General features: G+C 47.8%; 7 protein-coding genes across 7 annotated transcripts; 3 read left to right on the forward strand and 4 right to left on the reverse strand.

Annotated features, from left to right (window-relative positions):
* Window positions 1-414: 414 nt before the first annotated feature.
* PGRI_057900 (Major facilitator superfamily domain, general substrate transporter) lies at window positions 415-2,092 on the forward strand (the record flags this gene model as incomplete). Its single annotated transcript, XM_040793503.1, has 4 exons — window positions 415-514; window positions 726-1,399; window positions 1,450-1,552; window positions 1,608-2,092. 4 exons carry the CDS (start codon window positions 415-417, stop codon window positions 2,090-2,092), a joined length of 1,362 nt encoding a protein of 453 aa, XP_040648358.1.
* Window positions 2,093-2,395: 303 nt separating this feature from the next.
* On the forward strand, window positions 2,396-3,604 carry PGRI_057910 (agmatine deiminase family protein; the record flags this gene model as incomplete). Its single annotated transcript, XM_040793504.1, has 1 exon — window positions 2,396-3,604. The coding sequence occupies one exon, from the start codon at window positions 2,396-2,398 to the stop codon at window positions 3,602-3,604; it is 1,209 nt and encodes a 402-aa protein (XP_040648359.1).
* A 1,004-nt stretch (window positions 3,605-4,608) lies between these two features.
* On the forward strand, window positions 4,609-6,055 carry PGRI_057920 (type III PLP-dependent enzyme; the record flags this gene model as incomplete). The annotated part of the gene is made up of 5 exons (XM_040793505.1): window positions 4,609-4,846; window positions 4,899-5,294; window positions 5,358-5,585; window positions 5,658-5,915; window positions 5,964-6,055. 5 exons carry the CDS (start codon window positions 4,609-4,611, stop codon window positions 6,053-6,055), a joined length of 1,212 nt encoding a protein of 403 aa, XP_040648360.1.
* Window positions 6,056-6,637: 582 nt separating this feature from the next.
* Window positions 6,638-8,001, reverse strand: PGRI_057930 (putative clock controled protein (Ccg-8); the record flags this gene model as incomplete). The annotated part of the gene is made up of 2 exons (XM_040793506.1): window positions 6,638-7,851; window positions 7,956-8,001. 2 exons carry the CDS (start codon window positions 7,999-8,001, stop codon window positions 6,638-6,640), a joined length of 1,260 nt encoding a protein of 419 aa, XP_040648361.1.
* A 1,597-nt stretch (window positions 8,002-9,598) lies between these two features.
* On the reverse strand, window positions 9,599-13,933 carry PGRI_057940 (RNA dependent RNA polymerase; the record flags this gene model as incomplete). Its single annotated transcript, XM_040793507.1, has 1 exon — window positions 9,599-13,933. One exon carries the CDS (start codon window positions 13,931-13,933, stop codon window positions 9,599-9,601), a length of 4,335 nt encoding a protein of 1,444 aa, XP_040648362.1.
* A 647-nt stretch (window positions 13,934-14,580) lies between these two features.
* PGRI_057950 (putative amino acid permease) lies at window positions 14,581-16,458 on the reverse strand (the record flags this gene model as incomplete). Its single annotated transcript, XM_040793508.1, has 5 exons — window positions 14,581-15,838; window positions 15,892-16,052; window positions 16,103-16,109; window positions 16,182-16,239; window positions 16,293-16,458. 5 exons carry the CDS (start codon window positions 16,456-16,458, stop codon window positions 14,581-14,583), a joined length of 1,650 nt encoding a protein of 549 aa, XP_040648363.1.
* Window positions 16,459-17,237: 779 nt separating this feature from the next.
* PGRI_057960 (aromatic alcohol reductase) lies at window positions 17,238-18,513 on the reverse strand (the record flags this gene model as incomplete). Its single annotated transcript, XM_040793509.1, has 4 exons — window positions 17,238-17,615; window positions 17,688-18,014; window positions 18,075-18,359; window positions 18,430-18,513. 4 exons carry the CDS (start codon window positions 18,511-18,513, stop codon window positions 17,238-17,240), a joined length of 1,074 nt encoding a protein of 357 aa, XP_040648364.1.
* Between the last annotated feature and the right edge of the window lie 1,093 nt (window positions 18,514-19,606).

Here is a 19,606-nt window from a genome sequence, read left to right on the forward strand (position 1 = left end):
GCTTCACCGAACATTTGAACTTGAAAACAGGTATCTATATTTTGTGTAGCAACGTCATTCTTATATCTAAATCATTGTGCGCCGAGATCAGCAATGATCTGAGGATCTCCCTTACATCGTCTAGCGCAAACCCCGATTGCCAATGCAGCTACTCCGTACAATCGAACACATCGGCCATCTCAACGAGGATCTTTACCAAATCGAGACAGTTGATCTGCATTGAGTTCTGGACTGCATAGAAAAAGAAAACATGACGAAGAACAGGTCCACCTATCTGACTTTCCAAGTGTACTTGTCTGCTTCAGCTTTTATCCTCGCATCGTCGAAAATATCCTGAAGTCAACACGGTTATTGAACCGGGTCACTAATCATGACTTGGTCAAAGCCATTCCTGAAGCTTCGCGACCAACGACCATGGCTGTTACCACTGAGGTCGTCACAATCCTTTATAGTGACGACGGTTTCTCTGTCAATGTTCACGGTATCTTCCCCGATTCACTGATATCTAAACGAAGTGAGCTCCAGCTAATTGCTTTCCGTATAGGATCTCTTTCTCTATGCTATGGTACACATTTTCTGACCAAGGCCGTCGATCCTTACCTGACCGCATCAGATTGTCCCCGTCATGCCCAAGGCATTAGTTTCACGAGCTGGAGTAGCATTCGAAGATAGTACGAATTATTTACAAAGATAGATACCCAGTTACTAACTGTCTCTTTTGACAGGAGAGTATTGGAACAGCATCCTCCTCATATCCGAAGCCATCTCAGCACTTGCATGCTGTCCGCTATTTGGACACTTGCTAGACGTCTCTGGAACACGCCAGGCGCCATATTTATTTGGGATCATGTTATTGTTCGCATCTATGGTCATTTTCACAGCTTCACACACAGTGACATGGTACATAATCGCCAGGGTGCTCCAAGGCGCAGCAACAGCCATGGTTTCGGTAGCTGGTCTTGCAATCATGACTGATGTAGTAGACAAAGCGAGTCTTGGACAAACGATTGGATACCTCGGCACAGCCATGACATTGGGACTTATATCTGGTCCACTACTGGGCGGAGTGGTTTACGGAGTCGGGGGATTCTATGCTGTTTTTGGTATGGCTTTTGGGATCATTGCTCTTGACTTCTTTCTCAGACTTGCTGTTATTGAGAAGAGGAGTGCTGAACGTTGGCTGTGCCTCACTGATGGCGAGCGGCCAAGTCAGGAGAATGGTTATATCCCCGAGCAGCCGCCATACGGAACTATGGGGACTATAGCCAGTAATGGTCATAGTGCCACGGAAATTTATAAGAATACTTTTGCGCTGGGGAAGCTACTGAAGCAGCCACGGATTCTTATTAGCCTTTGGGCAGTTATAGTTGGGGCTCTTGTGGTCTCGGCATTTGATGCGGTATGGAATACAGTTTCTTCTGTTGGAATTTAACTAACAGTCCTATATAGACACTCCCAGTCTTTGTGGAGGATACATTCCAGTGGAGTGTTCTAGGTGCTGGTCTGATATTCTTGCCAGGTGCTTCAGTAGCTATTTTCCAACCCTTTTTTGGTACGCCGAATACCTTATCACCCTTTCAATTACATGTTCCTGACTTTATTTCTAGAATTTTTATCTGATCGCCTCGGATCGAGAGTGATTGCATGTGCAAGCTTTGTCATTCTAGGCCCGAGTCTGATTTGTCTTCGTTTCGTTGGGGAAAACTCGCCATCGCACATAGCTCTTCTTGGTGTGCTTCTGGGCCTTATTGGAATGTGGATCGACTCATGCAAGCGGGCCTTGATAATGGAGATTCAGCGTATCCTGGATGACATGGAAGCCGAAGACCCGTGGGTCTTTGGGGGTAGGGGAGCCGTGGCTCAGGCTTTTAGCTTAGAGAATATGGCACGTTTTGGCGGTTTGGGATTAGGACCTATGGTGGGTGGGTTTGTGGAGTTCCAATATGGCTGGAAAGTTATGACTCTTGGGCTGGGAGTTCTTTCTGCGATTACTGCTATGCCTATGTTATGGCTCAGTGGTCCTACGAAAGACGTCTCCTGGACTGAGTCTGCTGATGAAGAAATGGAACGTGAATTCCTGCTGGGGGAGTAGCATGTGTCAGGCTGTGTATAGTAATACAAACGTGGCTTTCTTTTATAGCATTGATGGTGACAAGTCAGCTCAGGTAGATTTAGTATTGTTCCGCATCACTGCAGGTGAAGTTTAGCGATTGAATGGGGAAATACCATTCCGTACCAAGAACACAACTTGATAATCGTGAGTAACGTTGTAGCAGTCATAGTTACACTGGTAGATAACGTACGAGAATGAGTGCTAAGGCAGCTGAATTGCATCTTTAAGAAGGGGAGAAAGTCCAGCTTGCCATGAACAGAGCGAGGATCCGTGACTACCAACATGAAGATTTTCGAGCGATTCCACACATTGCTGTCGACCCTTTATACCACCACACGTACCCTGCTCCAATCCCCTCATATAAGCAATGAAATCACAGTTCAACCAAGCAGTTATGTCTTCCCAGCAGAGTCAGAGCGCCATGAAGCCACAATAATGGGGTTACCATCTCGATGTTCTCTACCCCCCGATCAATATGATGCTGTGTGCAATGAGTTAGCTGAGCTAGCGGCGGCAATCACTGAGTTTGAACCTGTTCGGCTGCACGTGAGACCCGAGGAAATCCAATTGGCCGAGTCTCTAGTCAAGACTTTCGTGAAAGACACATCAAAGATATCTATCATTCCGTGTCCAATCAACCACTGCTGGGTACGGGACACAGGCCCAGTATACGTGCGCGACACGACAGGGACATCCCCAAACCAACGCTTCGCAATCAACTTCCGGTTCAACGAATGGGGAGGAAAGAAACCCGAAGACGACGGAATTTGCTGGGGTCAGCGATGGCCCGTGATGAACGAGAAGGCACTGCAGGAAAACGCGGATTTTGCGCGGTGGGTAATCGAACATGACTGCGAGCCTAGCCCTGTTACGCAAGTTGAGACTTCGATTCGCGCCGAGGGCGGTGCTCTCGTTACCGACGGTGAGGGAACCCTGCTTATCACGGAGAGTAGCATTGTATGTGATGTGCGCAACCCAGGGTTATCCAAGGCCGATATTGAGGCGGAGTTAAAGCGGCTCCTCGGAATTAAAAAAGTGATATGGTTCCCAGGGCGGCGCAATGTCGATATTACCGACGTGCATATGGACGCTGAGGCAAGATTCGTGCGCCCGGGTGTCATCGCTTACTCAAAACCACATACCATTTCGCCTGACTTGTGGAAGGAGCTGTCTACAGAGATCCTGGAGATTTTGGACCGCGAGACAGATGCTAAGGGTCGACACTTGCAAATCCACACCATCGAAGAACCCGACCCACGAGGCTTAGTGAAATCAGATCACGATGAACTGTCGGCCAGTTATGTGAATTTCTATTTTGTTAATGGGGGTCTGATAATTCCTAAATTCGGTGATGAAGAAAGGGATAAGAAAGCCCTGGAAATGTTTCAGCAGTTGCTTCCTGAGCGTGTGGTTCGGCAGGTGTATGCCAACGCTATTCCCCTTACTGGGGGAGTATTTCACTGCGTCACCCAGCAAGTTCCTGTGAATTGACCAATAAACCAAAGGACGTGGCATTGAGATACTTTTGTTTTCCCAGTCGGGTTAAAAATAAGAAGCTTTGTCAACATGCATACACATTTAGCTCGAATTCTTAGGTATCACAATGAATGTTGAACACGATATTCCATTTCTCGTTCTGATTCTGGCCTGTGAAATTCGAAATATTCGGGCTTGAGGGAGCTATACCAATGTTACAGGGCCTATAGCTGGCTCAAGACAACTAGTAGCAAAGATGGTAAATTTAAGAGAGCCCTAAGTCTGACATAGGTCTATTCGACGTGTAACAGCATAATTACCCGACAAAGCCGACAAATACAGTTAAAACACAACTTGAAAGAAGCCCATAGCGGATTCTCTGAAGGCCTCCGATGGACTTTTTAGGGCTGAAGTCCGCATCTCAGCTTATTCTAATGCTACCAACATCTCGCACTACCTGCTATTTGTAAACATGACCTCAATGTACATGTGTGACATTCCGAAGTTTTGCCTTTTACTACATTATGGTGATAATTATTGAGCTGATCACGTTTGTCATATGAAGCATCTAGTATTCCATATGCAGAAGTGGCTTAATTGACCGATCTCGTCACTAGTCAATGCAGGTCTTCCCGTGCACATAATACATTCTCCGTATAGCCCTAAAAGCACGCAACTTGTCTCAAAATATAATACGCTCTCTTACAGAGTAGAGAAGTGAGATCTTTATTCCCGTGTGACTTGTTGCTTATTCCTTTCCGTAAGATCCAACGTAATGCAGCGTTTCAATTGCATGCAAGTGTGCTTTTTATTAGCTTTTATTCACCGTTTAGTTGATCGGTGGTCTAAGCCTCCTTGAACGATCTGTTCGCATGGCGCCGAAGACCACAGTGATCTTTCTAAAAAGGACATTCATATACAGGGCTTTGTATTATAGTCCAACATATGTTTGTGTAATGCTGTTTCAGTTACAGACCTCGCCATTTCCCCCAGTTCTCGATCGACTATTTTCCACAATCATGGCCCTTCTCCCTGCTCCCCGTGAAGCCGTGGCCATTGGCAAAGTCATACATGTCACCGGATATCGGAACCTCCCACCAGACGAGCTAGTCGATCTCGCCATTGAGAGTCACATTGCCCGTATAGTAAAACGACCTCTTGGTGGCGATGAATCATTCTTCGTTGCCGATTTGGGCCAGATACTTCGACAGCATCGTCGTTGGACCCAGAATATGCGCGGAATACGACCGTATTATGGTATAGAACTCCTCTCCTGTCATCTTCATCGAGAAAACTAACGCCTTGGTAGCGGTGAAATGCAATTGTGACCCAACCTTCCTCAAAGTTCTTTCCGAACTGGGGACGGGGTTCGACTGCGCTTCAATTGAGGAGATACGCGCAGTTCTCAGTCTCGGTGTGGATCCTGCCCGGATTCTGTTCGCTAACCCATGCAAAGCCCCCGCCGCTGTAGCTTTTGCACGCGAGGTTGGTGTCTTGCGAACGACATTTGACAATATCGACGAATTGGATACCATCAGCGCACACATGCCAGAAGCTCAGCTGTTACTTCGTATCTATGCAAATGACGAGGGTGCTTTTATTTGTTTGGGCGAAAAGTTCGGTGCGCAGTTGGATACGACCGAGGAGCTACTTTCAAGAGCTTGGGAGCTTGGACTGAATGTGATTGGTGTTAGCTTTCATGTTGGTAAGTACTTGGAATTCTCTAATTTCCTTTGCTGATTATATTTATTCACATTCGGATGATTAGGGACAGGTGCTACCAACCCCGAATCATTTTGCAAGGGCATCAAAGATGCACGTCTGGCGTTTTCACAAGCTGAACGACTAGGTTTCCGCCCCAAAATTCTCGATATCGGCGGCGGCTTTCAAGATGATTGCTTTGAGTCTATGGCCCCTTTTATTCGAGAGGCAATTCGGTCGGAGTTTCCAGTTGGTATCACAACGATCGCCGAACCAGGTCGTTTTTTTGCTCGTAGTGTGTATACTCTTGTATGTCGAGTGATTTCACGTCGCCGTCAGCTTGGGAGTGCTGCTCTATCTGTTCCAGACATGCTTTATCAAAATGATGGCATATATGGAAATTTTATGAATGTCATTATGGAGAAAGAGATCGTGGTTCCTTATTTGGTCAAGAGTAGGAAAAGGGGTCATAAATCAAAAGGGGAAGAGAAGAACGATCAAGTAACATCTCATCGGTACTCGATCTGGGGACCTACATGTGACAGCACCGATTGTGTTGTGCGCGAAGTGACACTTGATTCTGAAGTCAAGATTGGGGATTGGATCAAATATAAAAACATGGGAGGTGAGTATTGTCATGTTATATTTGAAAATTCAACTGACCCAATTCCAGCATATACAAGTACCACTGCTACTCAGTTCAATGGCTTCAGCAGCACTCATGATACATTTTATGTCAACAGTGAAACCTTGCCTGACTATTAGCCGGTATGCTTGCTGTCTTTGGATCTTGCTTATAATTAGTCAAGCATCGAATAAACCCAGCAGGGGACGATTGCAGAAGCTCCTCGGTCTAAGCTTGTGGCTCAGTCTCTTGCTCAAAGAGACCGTGAACAAGCTGGAAATGATATAGACACGACATATCAATGGCGTCTAGACGGAAAGGCAAACATGTGGTTAGCAGGATTTGGATCACACGATCCCCTGACAAATTCAAGTGTAAATCGATGAATAGCCTGTATTCATTCAGCTTGAGCGCGCAGCCTCTTTGCATATATCTATACCCCGAAAAACCGTACCATCCATAACTATAAGTAGGACAAGCCCATCCAAAATAAAACAATAATCGCACGCTTAAATAAACAAACTCCATAATTTCCGGAGGTTTTCCTATCACTCCAGATGGAATGAAGATAGCAGAAAGGATATCAATCATAAGAAAAATGGAAAGAAAAGAAAAGAAGGCCCCGGAGGAGGAAGACATAAGAGAGATGCCGACATGAGAGGCAAGAAGTGACGGTAATAGAAAATATGTAAAGAAAGACGAGAGCAAACGTTTGGACGAGCTCATACCTTTTCCATCCCGGACATCGAGACATCGTCCTGAATTGCATTCTCTGGAAGAGACTTGATATCCATGCCATACGGTTGAGCGTCGGAAGCAGCTTCGCCCTGCTTCTCTGGCATGTCGGATGAAGCTCCGTTTTGGGGTCGTTTGCGGCCCAGTCGCTCGCACCAGTGCTCAGCGCTGACCAATGTGTCATTGACGACACCACTGACCTGCGCCATCATGTCTAGACCTTCTTGGGCCAGCACCAGGATGCGATGCGCACTGACTGTGGCATCGGAGGAGGCAGCTGGGGAGTCGGGTGGCGGCTGCGATGTGGATGCAACCTGGAAGCGGTGGGGCAAAGACGTCAAGTGTCGACGAACTAGATGGCGGGCATTCTCTGGCAGGGCGCCTCCTGCATATTTGGAAACCACATCCACTACCTGTTTCAAGGTCGATAGCACATCAGCCTTGACAGCTTGGACGCGCTGGATAAGCAATGAGGCATTGTCTTGCCCACTGCATCCTGCCTCCATATCCGATTGCGATTGTGACTTGTGGGCTTCCCACTCGTTAACTGCACTATGTAGTGCTACAATGGACTTGCCTAGTCGACCGTTTGCCCATCGAAGCCAAGTAAGACAATATTGCAGACTACGTAGCGATTCATCGCTCATGGCGACTCCGAGTCCGGAAGTCGAAATAACTAGTCGGCTTTGCCATGTCGGCTCAGTACGTCGGCCTGGTTTCTCTTCATAGTGAGGGGACCTTATTTCGTCATACGGAGGGAGCGACTCGGCCATGGAGAGATCGGACGAGCTCCGTGTTCGGGGCGGGTGCGCTGGACCATCTGGTCCCTTCTCCGCATTCGTCTTCGGCGACACATTCCCATCCATCTTCCGTCTCTTTGGGTCGTGTTTTGCGTCTTCGTTCGTAGAATCTCGTCGCTGCAGCGCCCATCGGAGACCGCTCTCGACACCAGTCTTGCGGCCTACCGTACCGACGGTGTTCGCGACAGGTGATCCGATATTGCGCTCGATGAATTCAGCACCAGACTTGAATCGCGGCGAGTATGATTTCGAGGTGGCGTACGCAGAAACTGAGCCGTTGATAGCAGAGGAGATGAGGGGATGGGAAGAAGTTAGCAGAGACAACAGTGGCTCTGGTGGTGGTGGGTCCGGTGAAGTGACTGGAAGGGATTGTCGCGCTGTTCGAGGCGATTGTCCAAAATCTGCTGAAATTAGCTGGATGTCCGTCGCATAGCTATCCCAATCTCGCGGAAACCGCAGTTGCGACACTTTTAGTGGGCTGATTCGCGATATCAGAGCGACATACCGGAGCGAAGCCCCTCAAGGGCTTGTGCAGCTTCGAGATCATCCATCGATAATACACTGGCAGCTCGACGAGATCGATCTTCTTTATCAAGATCCATCACTGATGGATGGGCATTATGATAAGGCGGAGCCGTAAGTGATGGGGCAAGGTTACTTGTAAGCGCGGAGGGGAATGAATTCGAGGTTAGAGGTGTGGCGTTTATCTTTTGGGCAGGTGGTTTTGGCCTAGTGGCTTTCGGAGGTTCCATGGCGGGTCACAGATCGTCCATAGAGAAGAATATTGAACCCCAAAGACGTCGGATTCGCATCGTATCGTCTTTCACGTGAAAAAGTGTCAGGCCACTAGACCTAATTAGGAAGGAAGTGAGTGAGGTAATCACATTCCCACGGTACCTGTTCGGCCATACATTCCGCTATGGTAACCCATGTACCTTTTCTCATCACATGTCAAATAGTCTGTCCCTCGCCCCAACAAACTGTCGCCCCTCAGCTTTGATATTACCGAAAATGAATTATTTACCATTCAAGATGGAAAATCTGAACCAATTGTACAATCCCTATGGAGTACAATGTAGCCTCTGCCTTGTATGTTGTATAGGGTTTTCAATACTAGAAATCCCTTCGTCCGTACACATGTTCCACCCAGGTCCAATCCACACTCATCGCAATGCATACTACATTTGTAGATTATACGGAAAAACATATTTGTCTCACGGAGAAGTTTCCATCCCGGAAAAAAAAGGCACCATGAACCCTTAGGTTCATCGTTTCCCTATGTTTCCATTTTTATCATTGCCAAATGTACCGAGTAACTCGACTGTTGTAGTACTTCTGTGTGCATCAATGTACCCCAACATGCGCTAGGATGTGCTCGACAGGTCAAATACGAAAACGAATGTGATTGCTCTTGATCCCTGACAGCTTTTTTCCACTGCAACATAGCCAGTGCAATTCTAGTTAGCATGGTGTTTGGTTCGCTCCGGAGTACTTCGGTTGCACTTCTTTTTTTTTTCCTACTCCGTACGTTGTACGCATGTAATGTACTATGGATTGACATTCTCCCGGAAAGACTTGCCCCATCCTATCACACGTCTACGTAAAAGCTGATTATTGATCTTAATGGCCTGCGATTCCCATTTGCTGCCCCATTCACCGGGTATGAGATTTACTTATGAGCCTGCCAAGGGTATTAATGTATTTTAATACTTGGCTGGATATATTCTTTCAGTTCTTTTCAATTTATAGGCCCAATCTTATATTTGTTGGGCCTGTGCTTCCTATTCCGGCTCATCAAGATCGGCATGTGACGTGGGGGCATTCTAGCAGTTGACATTTGGGGACTAGAATGAACTCTCTCTGTATCAATATGGAGTTATTTCAGCCATAATTTACAGCATTTAGGCAAATGTCTGATATTTGTTGAAACCTATTTTATTGTTAAGTAACAACATACATAGATGGGGAATCAACTCTAACATATGTAGGTACCTGTATGTAAAACAAGGCATCTATGTCATATCCATAGATGTTCAACAGTCATAGGCATCTCAAAATATCGCTCAGAATCAGAATGGGCATATCAAATGCAAGGTCATGGCGTCACTCATATCTCATTCAATGGACAATTTGTCCAATCCACCATTTCTAAAAGGATAGCATGGCTTCAATAGCATCTCCATCTTCATACTCATCCGCATCGTCGCTCTCATCCCCAGGCAATTCATTGGCTGTAAGATGTGCCACCATTTTCTGATTCACTCGGTAGCAGGCGATCACCTCATTAGTCACAAGACGGGATGGCGAGACCGACGCCTTGATCTCGCACAACGTCTCGCCAAAGGCATGAAGAATAAACCGGGAGTTTGGAGAACGGCGGTAAGCATACGAAGCTACCAACTGTCGCCACTCATTGCGGCTATTTTGCCAAGTGTGGATGAGCGGATGTTTGCCGGCGTGGGGAGGAGGGAGTGCAGCTGCAGTCTGGGCAGCTTGACGTGATATAGCAGAGAATTCGTCGCCGGTAGAAGCAGAGTGTCCTTGGTTCCACAGCTTGTATTGTTCGTCTATCGACCTTCGAACTTCATCAAGGGCGTCTTTTAACTCTTGACTGCTCTTCGATTCTTTCTCGGCTTCAATCCACGGACGAAGAAGATCATCGTCGAGCTGATTCTGGATGTCGTTCTCAGGGAATGCCTCGTTGAGACCTGACAGAATTCTGCGAAGCTCCGACCGTGCGACCTTAAATTTGAGGAAGTCGACAATGTTATCACGGTTGTACTTGCGGTCTGTGTTACGATACGCGGGAAGCTCACGTTGCCTAGGGCTGACGGTCTTGCGGTATACTTTCCAGGCTTGCTCTGAAAGGTGGACTCCACCTTTCCGACCATCTACAAGATGACCTAAGAGACAGGCTAACTCTTTCGCTTTCGGAGAGTCGACTGATTCATCGTATGCCAGTTTCTCATGCTCAGCGGTACATCGACCCAGGCTTGAAAGAGTGAGGTTGAAAGCGAACGCACTTTCCAAGAAGTCTTCCGTCGACTCTAGCGAAGACATCGGGACGGAGTGCTTCGTGAGGCCATAGTGTTTTACAGGATATTCATGGTCGGGCATTTTGGAATTGCTAAATTTCTCGACAATCATTGGATCCCAGCAGATCCATGGCGTGTCGCCGTCGTAATCTCCCCCGGATAGCATACCGGCTAGTGGAAAGTTTCCTGTGGTGGGAAATACAATCACATCTTTAAAATGGCGCAGTTCAGTCTTCCATACAGCCCTGCGCCGTTGAATATCAGACGGTAGATGGGCTGGAAGTCGGCCCACGAGAACATCCAACCCATCGAGGAGGTTGTCTTCAAACTGACCCTGTGGATCCCGCCAATTATTGGAGAAGCCGAAGTGAACTTCGTCCGGTCCGAGAACTCCATATGGATCCGCAATGCAGTATGCATAGGTGGAGAGAGGAACTTGGATTTTGAGCTCTTCAACATGTCGCTCAAGAAGCCATGTCAGATATTGGCGGATCTTCAACCGGAGGGGGAAAAAGTCGCGTGGGGCAAAGCCAGCCTCTGAGAAACGGATGATAGACTCAGCATCACTGGTCATCCACTGTTCCATTCGTCGAGCTTTGCCAGTTCCGTCCTCACCAGAGGGCCTGAGCTTCTGAAGCAGGGCTCGACAAACCACGGGGCTGTTTGATCGAAGAACCTCAAGGAAGTCGTCGTAAAGACTCTGCATACCGTCACGCGTGAGCTGGGCAATATACTCCTTCACTTTACCACCATGCTCTAGAATTGCAAGAAGCTGGATATTGAGGTCAACAGGGTGCAATGGTTTAGCCCAGTTGACTACCTCGAACGTCAACTTCTCATCGTCAGCCGGATCAGCCCATTCCTCTGGATGAGGATGGATTTTCAACTGCGAGTCGGAGATCTGGATCCAGATGTCATCGTCGTTTACGGTAGTGATACTAGACTGATGGCAATCAACCATCCAGAGGCCCTTTGCGCCTGCTATTCTGCCCTGGAAACAACTAGGCGTGGCAGTGGTTATGCCCAGTTGATCGCAAATTTGGTTCGCAAGATTCCTCGACATCAGAGCACATCCATCATTCATGACAGGCCGGGTTGGATCATCTCTCAAACGAAGCACTTGCGTTGGCTTTAAGGTAACCGTCGCAAATGTCTTCGACAAGCCCAGAGATATGCGCTGAAAGAGCTTGCAATTGCTTTGATTCGCATTCGCAGTCTTTGGCATATGCCATTCCAGCAAAGCATCTACACTCATCGTAGTATGGCTGTCACTTTGCTGTCGAGGAGGGGTCACCACCGGCGGTAACTGATACCCATGACCAAAGTCGCTACCATCAATGGCGAAGAACTCGACTCGAAATCGAGGCTCACTCTTGGCCTTTCGCTTAGTTTTTACTTCTTCGACATAGAAAGCTCGCCAGGTCCGCCCGAGGCAATGATGATCATTCCGTGTGAGCCAGGAAGCAATACTCTCACGAAGGACAGATGGATAAGAAGGTTGTTTCTGATGGGCGGGAGGCCGATCCGGGGCTGGAATGGTAAGGGTCAGGAATCTATCCGACCCAAATCTACGGTGAAATCGACACGTCCGCTCTGGCTTGAGTGGGTTGAGTTTTAATTTGAAAACACCCGGCTCAGACTCGTCACACCAGTCCAAGTCTCCTGACAATACCACCACCTCTGAATGCTTATCTGATTTGAAATCACCAACAGCAGCATCCCAGGCCCGACGCGGCGATCTCTCTGGCAGCGGACGGTCATAACGTCGACCAAGCCCGCTAACCCATGACCAGAAATCATCTTGGGTGTTAAAGTTCACACGGTCGCCAACGAGTATTTGTTTGAACGGAATTCCCCAAGCACGTCCAATGCGTTCCAGCTCATATCGGAATCGCAATGGAATTGTCGCCGAGAAGGATTCTTCCATTGAAAACGGGCCGTAAGAAAGAAGCTCACCGATGAACTCCTGCCTGAGGGAATACTCAGTCTCAGCGGGGTCGGAATTTACCATCATGGAAATAGCAGTAGCGTCCACGCTCCTTAGCATCTCGTCGCTAGCCATATACCCGACGACTGAGTCTGCATATGTTGATTGGGTATCCATTGGCTCCGTCGCGTCTGTCATGACCGAATCGAATGACTGCCCCAAGCTAGAATCGCGAGACGTAAAGACCGACGAAGGGACCCTCGTCGAAAAGGTGGCATTGAACGACTGTGTCATACTATTGCGCTTAGATTCATTGGATACCGCGCTAAGCTTTTCAAATAAAGTAGGCTTCTTGAACTCAACATCTTCCCGGACGGGAGAGATTTCTTTGCTGGGGCTGTTGACGAACCCAAACGATCGAAGATCCATCTGTTTCAACGGCGATTGGGAGGGTGATTTGACCGATTTGGGGGTTTTGGATGGCGATTGGACAGATCCAGGATTCTTTGCGGGTGATTGGGCAGCCCCTGGAACCTTCGCTGGCGACGAAGCGCTGGTCGACCTCGTCGGAGGGGGGATATTGCCTTGAGGCTTGGGTGGTGATTTAGTGACCACTTTTTTAGGGAGCGATTGGTGGAACCCTTGGCCCTGGGTTGGTTGCGCCTTTGCTGGCGGAGGAAAGGTCGCCGAATACTTCGCTGGTACACGGACACTCTCTTGGCTCTTCTCAGGCGACTGAATGGGTCTATCGTTTCTTCTGGGTGGCTGAACTTGACTTATTGCTGGCGACGCAATTGCTACCGACCCCCGTGTAGAAGACTGAACCGCCCGATGGCTATTGACCGGCAAGTTCGTAACCCCGGAAGTCCTTCGAGGGCCTTGAAATGCTGCCTGTACCACCTCGGGGAATTGTAGTCCTCCATCCCCGTTCTTTCCTAAAGGGGGCAGAGCTAATACAGACCCCTTCACTGGGGAATTAGGTGCAGTGTGGAAGTCATCTTTTTCGTCTTCATCTTCTTCAAACCTTCGTTTCTTTGGTAATAAGCCCTTGGCATCCCCAAAAGAATTAGCGGCTAACCTTTTTTTGGTGTTGACCACCCGACCATTTGTCAAAAGCCATTCCTCATCATCCATGAGCTTCAACAGGTGGTTCATGCACATATCCTTTTCAAGGTCGGTGAGCGAGAGTGGAAGCGCGGGCTCCTCGCTCTGGTGCCGTTGGCTTGCCCGTCGATCTGCATTGGTTCGATAGACAGGCTTCTGGACTTGGGTCTTGTCCAACGGTAGGTTTCCACGGACCCATTCCTCGAGGTTGTAGATCAAACTTCTCTTATCGCACTTGTTATTGAAGAACAATGGGCGAATATGCTTGTAGATCTGACTAGGGAGGCTGGTATCTCTCTCTCGAGCTGAAGGGGACTCAATTCCAGGGAGGGGGATCTCAAGACCAAATTTGATGTTCACTCTTGTGATGAAAGTGCGGAAATCCTCTTTTTGGTGTTGTGGGGTAATTGGCTCCATGTTGTGAAGAGCACAGCTCCCATTCAGAAATAGGAATCTGTGGGAAAATGAAATGGTTTCGAGGAGATTCTTAGTCCCGACATTGGTGGGGGTAAACAAACACCTAAATGAATGTCTTAACAAAATTACTTCTGACTCGTCAATTTTAGAAGTTCTCGCACGCAGTTCTCTACTATCTACTACTCCATATACGGAGTAGTTTCATGCAAATGTCTAGGTGATTACCCGCGCCAACTTCGGGTAGATGCAATTAGCGTCTGACGTGTCACTGTGACAACGGGGCAATTTTACATGTAGTTTTTCAAGGTACAAGAATAGGAGGCCATATAAGCCTTGTAATGTCTTTTTAGTGGTCCTTCAATGTTTCTATTTAGATGTTTCAGCTTCATAGGGCGTCGGTAAAAAAAAAGGCTGGAAAGGCTTTGTGCAATGGACTTTTCCATGTATAACCTTTGATATAGGGTCTAGAATATGCTAGATAGTGATCGAAGCTGGAGAGATATGTAAAATGCTGGGAATAGACATTCAGGAGAGTGGTAATTGCTTTTTTTCTCTTTTCAACATGGCCAGAATCCTTGATCACTCCAAGGTTCCTGATTCTTCGTAGCCAAGGACTACCCATTGAGCTACAGAATACATAGCTACCATTACAATGAGTTTCGTTCTGTGCGCCCCTCCCCCCTATAATTCCCCAGATCAATCTTATCTGTCCATAAATCAGCCTCTTTGGGATCAACGCTTTTACTGCGGACAGCGAGCTTGTAGCCAACCATCAAGGAGATGTAGAGGGGAATGCTGATGTATGAGGCAATGAAGGATTTGACGTCAAATTTCCGCACGCCCGAATCAAAGCTGAAAGAGTCAAAGACAATGGTGACGGAGATGAACAAGCAGAGAGCGAGAGCCAAACACGTCCCAGGTAGACCGAAGCGAGCTCTAAAGGCTAGAGCTTTGTCCGGAATGCCTTGTGCTTTTCGCGCTCGCACAAAAGATATGTGGGTGATGAGAATGGAAATCCATGTGAGCAGCCCGAGCATTGTGACCATGTCCACGAAGTATCCGAAAACAACGGTTGAGTCTTGGTTGACGTTAAGATATGCTAATGTTGCAGTTGACGAGCACACAGCCAAAGCGTAGATTGGGACGCCTCTCCGGGTAGTGCGTGATAGAAAAGCAGGGGCACGGTGCTTCACTGCGAGATCGCACATTGCCTTGGTTGCCAGATAGAGATCGTAATTTGCGATTGACAGCACGAACAGCAGTATGCATCCATTTAACAAGTCCGGTAATACGGAGATGCCTGCCAAATACAGAGCTGCAACAAATGCTGATGCGGCAGCCTCGTGGGAGGACGGATTAGAAAACGCCACAGACACCGAGCCCTGGGGGACGATCATCCCAAGAAGAGTGATTGCTAGAAGATGGAAAACCATGATTCGATAAAAGGTGTTCTGGATAGCCCTCGAGGTAGCCTTTCGAACGTTCGGGAAGTGAGCTATGCCAGACCGCTCGCTGCCGATGTACGCAAACGTGGCAGATGACATTGTCGAGCAGGTTATGTAGAACTTCTCTAGCAATCCGTGGTCGCGATGGCGATGAGTGCCGAAACCACCGGGGTACGACCAATATCGGAACCCTTTTTGATCTTGATCCGGACCCCCTCCCAGAGCAATGACGGTAGAAAGTATCATGAGTCCAAGCATGACAACAAGCTTGAATGAGGAGACATAAAACTCAACTCTACTCGGGAGGCGGTGATCGATGAAGTTGAGAATCACAATGACGGAAAGGAAAATCGTGATCCAGATACCAGGATTGACTCGCTCAGCATCCACCCAATAAGAGACTACTAGCGCTGCAGCTGTGAGCTGGTTGGGTGTGACTACAGCATATTTCAACCAAAATCTGGGGGCGCGATCAGTTAATAGTGCAAACCAGATGCTCATAGGGGAACTTACATCCAGCCCAAGCTAAATCCGAGTGCAGGATCACAAAATCGAAAAGCTTGATCTGCAACGGTATATGGTTTTGGTAACCACGAACCCACCTCACCCAAGGCGCAGAGGACGAGATAAACCGCGAATCCGACAATGGTGTAGGAGATTATTATAGCCGCTGGCTGCAACAGATCAATATCTTTGCCCGTAAGATTCCTAGAGAATAACTTACGCCGCTCCTGTGTTGGAGTCAGCGTTGTTCAGCGCTTGACCATAGAAAAGACCCGCTTCGTATGTGGAACGAATCTTACATGGACAATGCTCTCCCAGTACCGACCATTAAGCCCGTTCCAATCGCCGATCCAATGACTGCAAGCCTGTGTTAGAATATAGGTCCCGTGTACAAGGTGGGGGATACACACTGATTATACTGATTTGACGGGGTGTCAATGACCCGTATATATCGGTGAAGCCCAGGGCATGTTCATTCTGATGCGCTTCAGGGTTGGTTTGTGGAGTTGGCCCAGCATTGATGGGCCCGAGTTCGCAGGCAGAGGACCGCGACCCAAGTCGTCGTCGCGGAATCATTTTTTAGAGTATATTTCGAAAAGAAAGATACGAACACGAGGCTTGGCTGTTGAGGTTAGGTAAAGCAAATGAGCTACCTAGTGTAGGGATCAAAAACGTGAATCAAAGACCAAATGCGAGGGCAGGCCTCTGGGGAGTTCCAGAAGTCGGGATGATGGTTGTGCAAGTGCAAGTATGGGAAAGAACGAGGCACAACCGGTTGTGATCACAGATCATTGGGATATATATATCAAAGGTTATACATAAAAAAGTCGTCTGCACAAAGCCTTTTTCTGCTTTCTTCTTTTTGCCGTCGACCTATAGACATGAGATCTACGCAAAATGATATCTGAGAAGACCTCTCTGAAAAGACCACTGAAAAGGCATCACAGGGCCGCATAAGTATTCTTGTTTTCTATATGCAGAAATCCCATCATGGGACAGTCGAAATAGAATGGCATAAACGAAAAAAAATAGAAGCATTTCCCATGCTAGCTCTAAGGATTGCCACCAAGCCCATCGAGGTGGCACCGAAAGTAGCCAGCGTCTATCAAAAGGCCACAAAATCACAAACGCCCAAAAATCGACACCCCCAAAAAAAGCACCAGTCGGTTGCATACTGAGTTCCATGGCCCCGTCAAATGGGGTCAGAGGAGGAGTAGAGAGATATCATAAAAGTCTGTGTCAAATATTCCCAAATGGCAGCGGTTCGGGACCGGCGTTTGTCTAGCGCAGTCGCTCCCTGGGTGAGACGGAGGGGTAACGCGAGATACGTCAAGAAGGGTTTCCTATTCATCAATTCATCGCGACATGAGCGAGTCACTTGACTCCGTGCGAGGGAAGATGCGCGTGTAGAGGGAATCGCTGGACTCGGTACGTGGGAAGTGTCGTTGGTGCTTCCGTGAGATCACACGATCAGTGTAGACACCCTTAGCGGAGCCACGAATAACCGACTCAAGATATTCACGGAAATCCGTGGGTTTGAATTCGGGGTACAGGTCCTGTGTAGTGTGATAGCCGAGGTACTTGGCGTATTCGGGATTGTTGTCGCCGCGGATTCCCCAAGACAACTGATATTCGGCTAGATACCGCGGAACAAACTTAATCGGGTCGAAGGGGTAAGTTTCACTGGCTTGTCGGGCGGCCACGACTCTGCTGCAGATGGTTTCTTCGGGAACCTGTGCTCCGGAAAAAGAAAAAATTAATTAGCCACATTGACTCATTCTGAAGGGGAAGTCAATGGCACTTACATAGTTACGATCGACCTTCTCCTCACTGAGTTCCTCCATAAGCTCGTAGATCTTGTTTTGCGAGGAAACCAGGTTGTAGGCGAGAATCTTCTTGTTCAAAGTGCGGGGGTCGGAAATGATCATAGCCATGTAGCGACCGATGTCTCGCAAGTCGGTCAGTGCTGTGGGCATGTTGCCGTCGCCAATAATTTCATCGTTGCCGGAAGTCATGGCATAGTCGACGCGCCCGGAGGGGAGGCGAGGGTATGCCAGCTGGTACCACCAGCCGACATCAACGATGGTGTAGGGAAGCCACAACTGACGGATCTGGTTGTAGACAATTTCTTTCTGCGCATAGCAAGTCTGATCAGCCCACTGGTCCAGAATACCGTACCACATTCTTCATACCTCGTCACGCAACCACATGATACCGCCCGGTGGGCAAACGGTGATGAAACCACATGGAATGAATCGCTTCACGCCGGTCTTCTTGGCTGCCTTGGCGAGAGGGATCTGGTCTTGTTGTTCGGCCGGGCCGACACAGCTGATAACTACATCAATCCCAGCCAACGCCTCAATAAGCTGCTCCTCTGGAGCCTTCAAGTCGCACTTTCGAATCTGGCATCCCCGATCCTCGAGGCGCGTGATAGCTGGTTTTTGAGCCGAGATAGGGCGAACAAGGGCGATGACCTCCTATTTGGAATAAAAATGTCACAATTAGCCTGGGGTCAATTGATGTAGTACCTTAAGCTGGGCTGCATACAAAGTTACCGGTATCCAACAGTCCGTTGGCGATAGAACCTCCGGTTTCACCCGCTGCTCCGACCAGTAAGACCTTGGTGGACATAATTATTCAGGTTATTCAAAATGGATAGATATGTGAGAGGGGAAGATTTGAAGGGAAGATCAAAGAGGTGGGAGAAAGAGAAGGGATTGGGTAACAGGTTTAGGACCTGACGACGTTATAAATTCCCAAAGGCTCAACCCACTTTCTCATCCGCAGCAGTGGGTCAGTGGATGTTCGTTCCCCTCGTTTTGAGGGGGAGGTTTCTTTTCTTTTTTTTTTTTTTTTCTATCATTATCATTACATTTATATACAATATATATTTTTAATTCTATTCAGTTTATACGTATAATTTTCAAGTTCGTATGGAAACTCTTCTCTTTCACGGGCCGGTGATTCGGGAACCCCCCCTTATTCGGCGATGTTACGTCATATGTTACGGCTTCCCGGTCAAAGGAAAATGTGGGATAATAATGATGTGTGTGTGTGTGTGCTATATAAAATTCTTTAACTGTTGATATTTTGATCCCTTCACGGACTACTTCTTTAGTCGGATCCGGGAGTAACCCTCAGATCATAAGGCCAATTTATAAACCCCCTTGTTCGTCGTGCAGAATCTTGAATACCCACGTCACAAATCCCGATCTACGTGGTCACAGCTTTCAGTCATTTTTCTAATGACGAAATGGCAATGATTAGTCAGAGTCAGGGTTTCATTGGTGGCGCAGCGCCTTAAGAAAAAATGAAAAATGGGGCTTTAGGGAGGGCTTTGAAGCGCCAATCATGAAGGATTCATGGAGATTTCCAAGGTTTCTTATATGCTGGATAAGTAACACGGGCCTACGGGTAACTAATTGCTTGTGACCTTCTAACGACTTAGCCTTAATCAATAACCTTGAAGCCAAGGGCCAGCCACAGCCGGGAGATCTGTGCCTGAACGTATTTACCCTCCTTTTCTCACATTCAATTCGCACTTTATACCTTGTAACAAATTTACATCTGCGTCCACGGGTTTGCATATATTTCTAGATATGGCGGGGTAAAGTTTCTCGAGTTTGGGGATTCTTCCCAGAGAAGTAATCGAAAGGGAAGATCCCAGGTCCGTCAGGTAATCGCGGGGAATGCACCATGGAAGGGCCTAAGCATAGTGATGTTC

The sequence above is a fragment of the Penicillium griseofulvum genome (genome assembly GCF_001561935.1).
Source record: "Penicillium griseofulvum strain PG3 chromosome Unknown contig_95, whole genome shotgun sequence".
NCBI classification, from domain to species: domain Eukaryota; kingdom Fungi; phylum Ascomycota; class Eurotiomycetes; order Eurotiales; family Aspergillaceae; genus Penicillium; species Penicillium griseofulvum.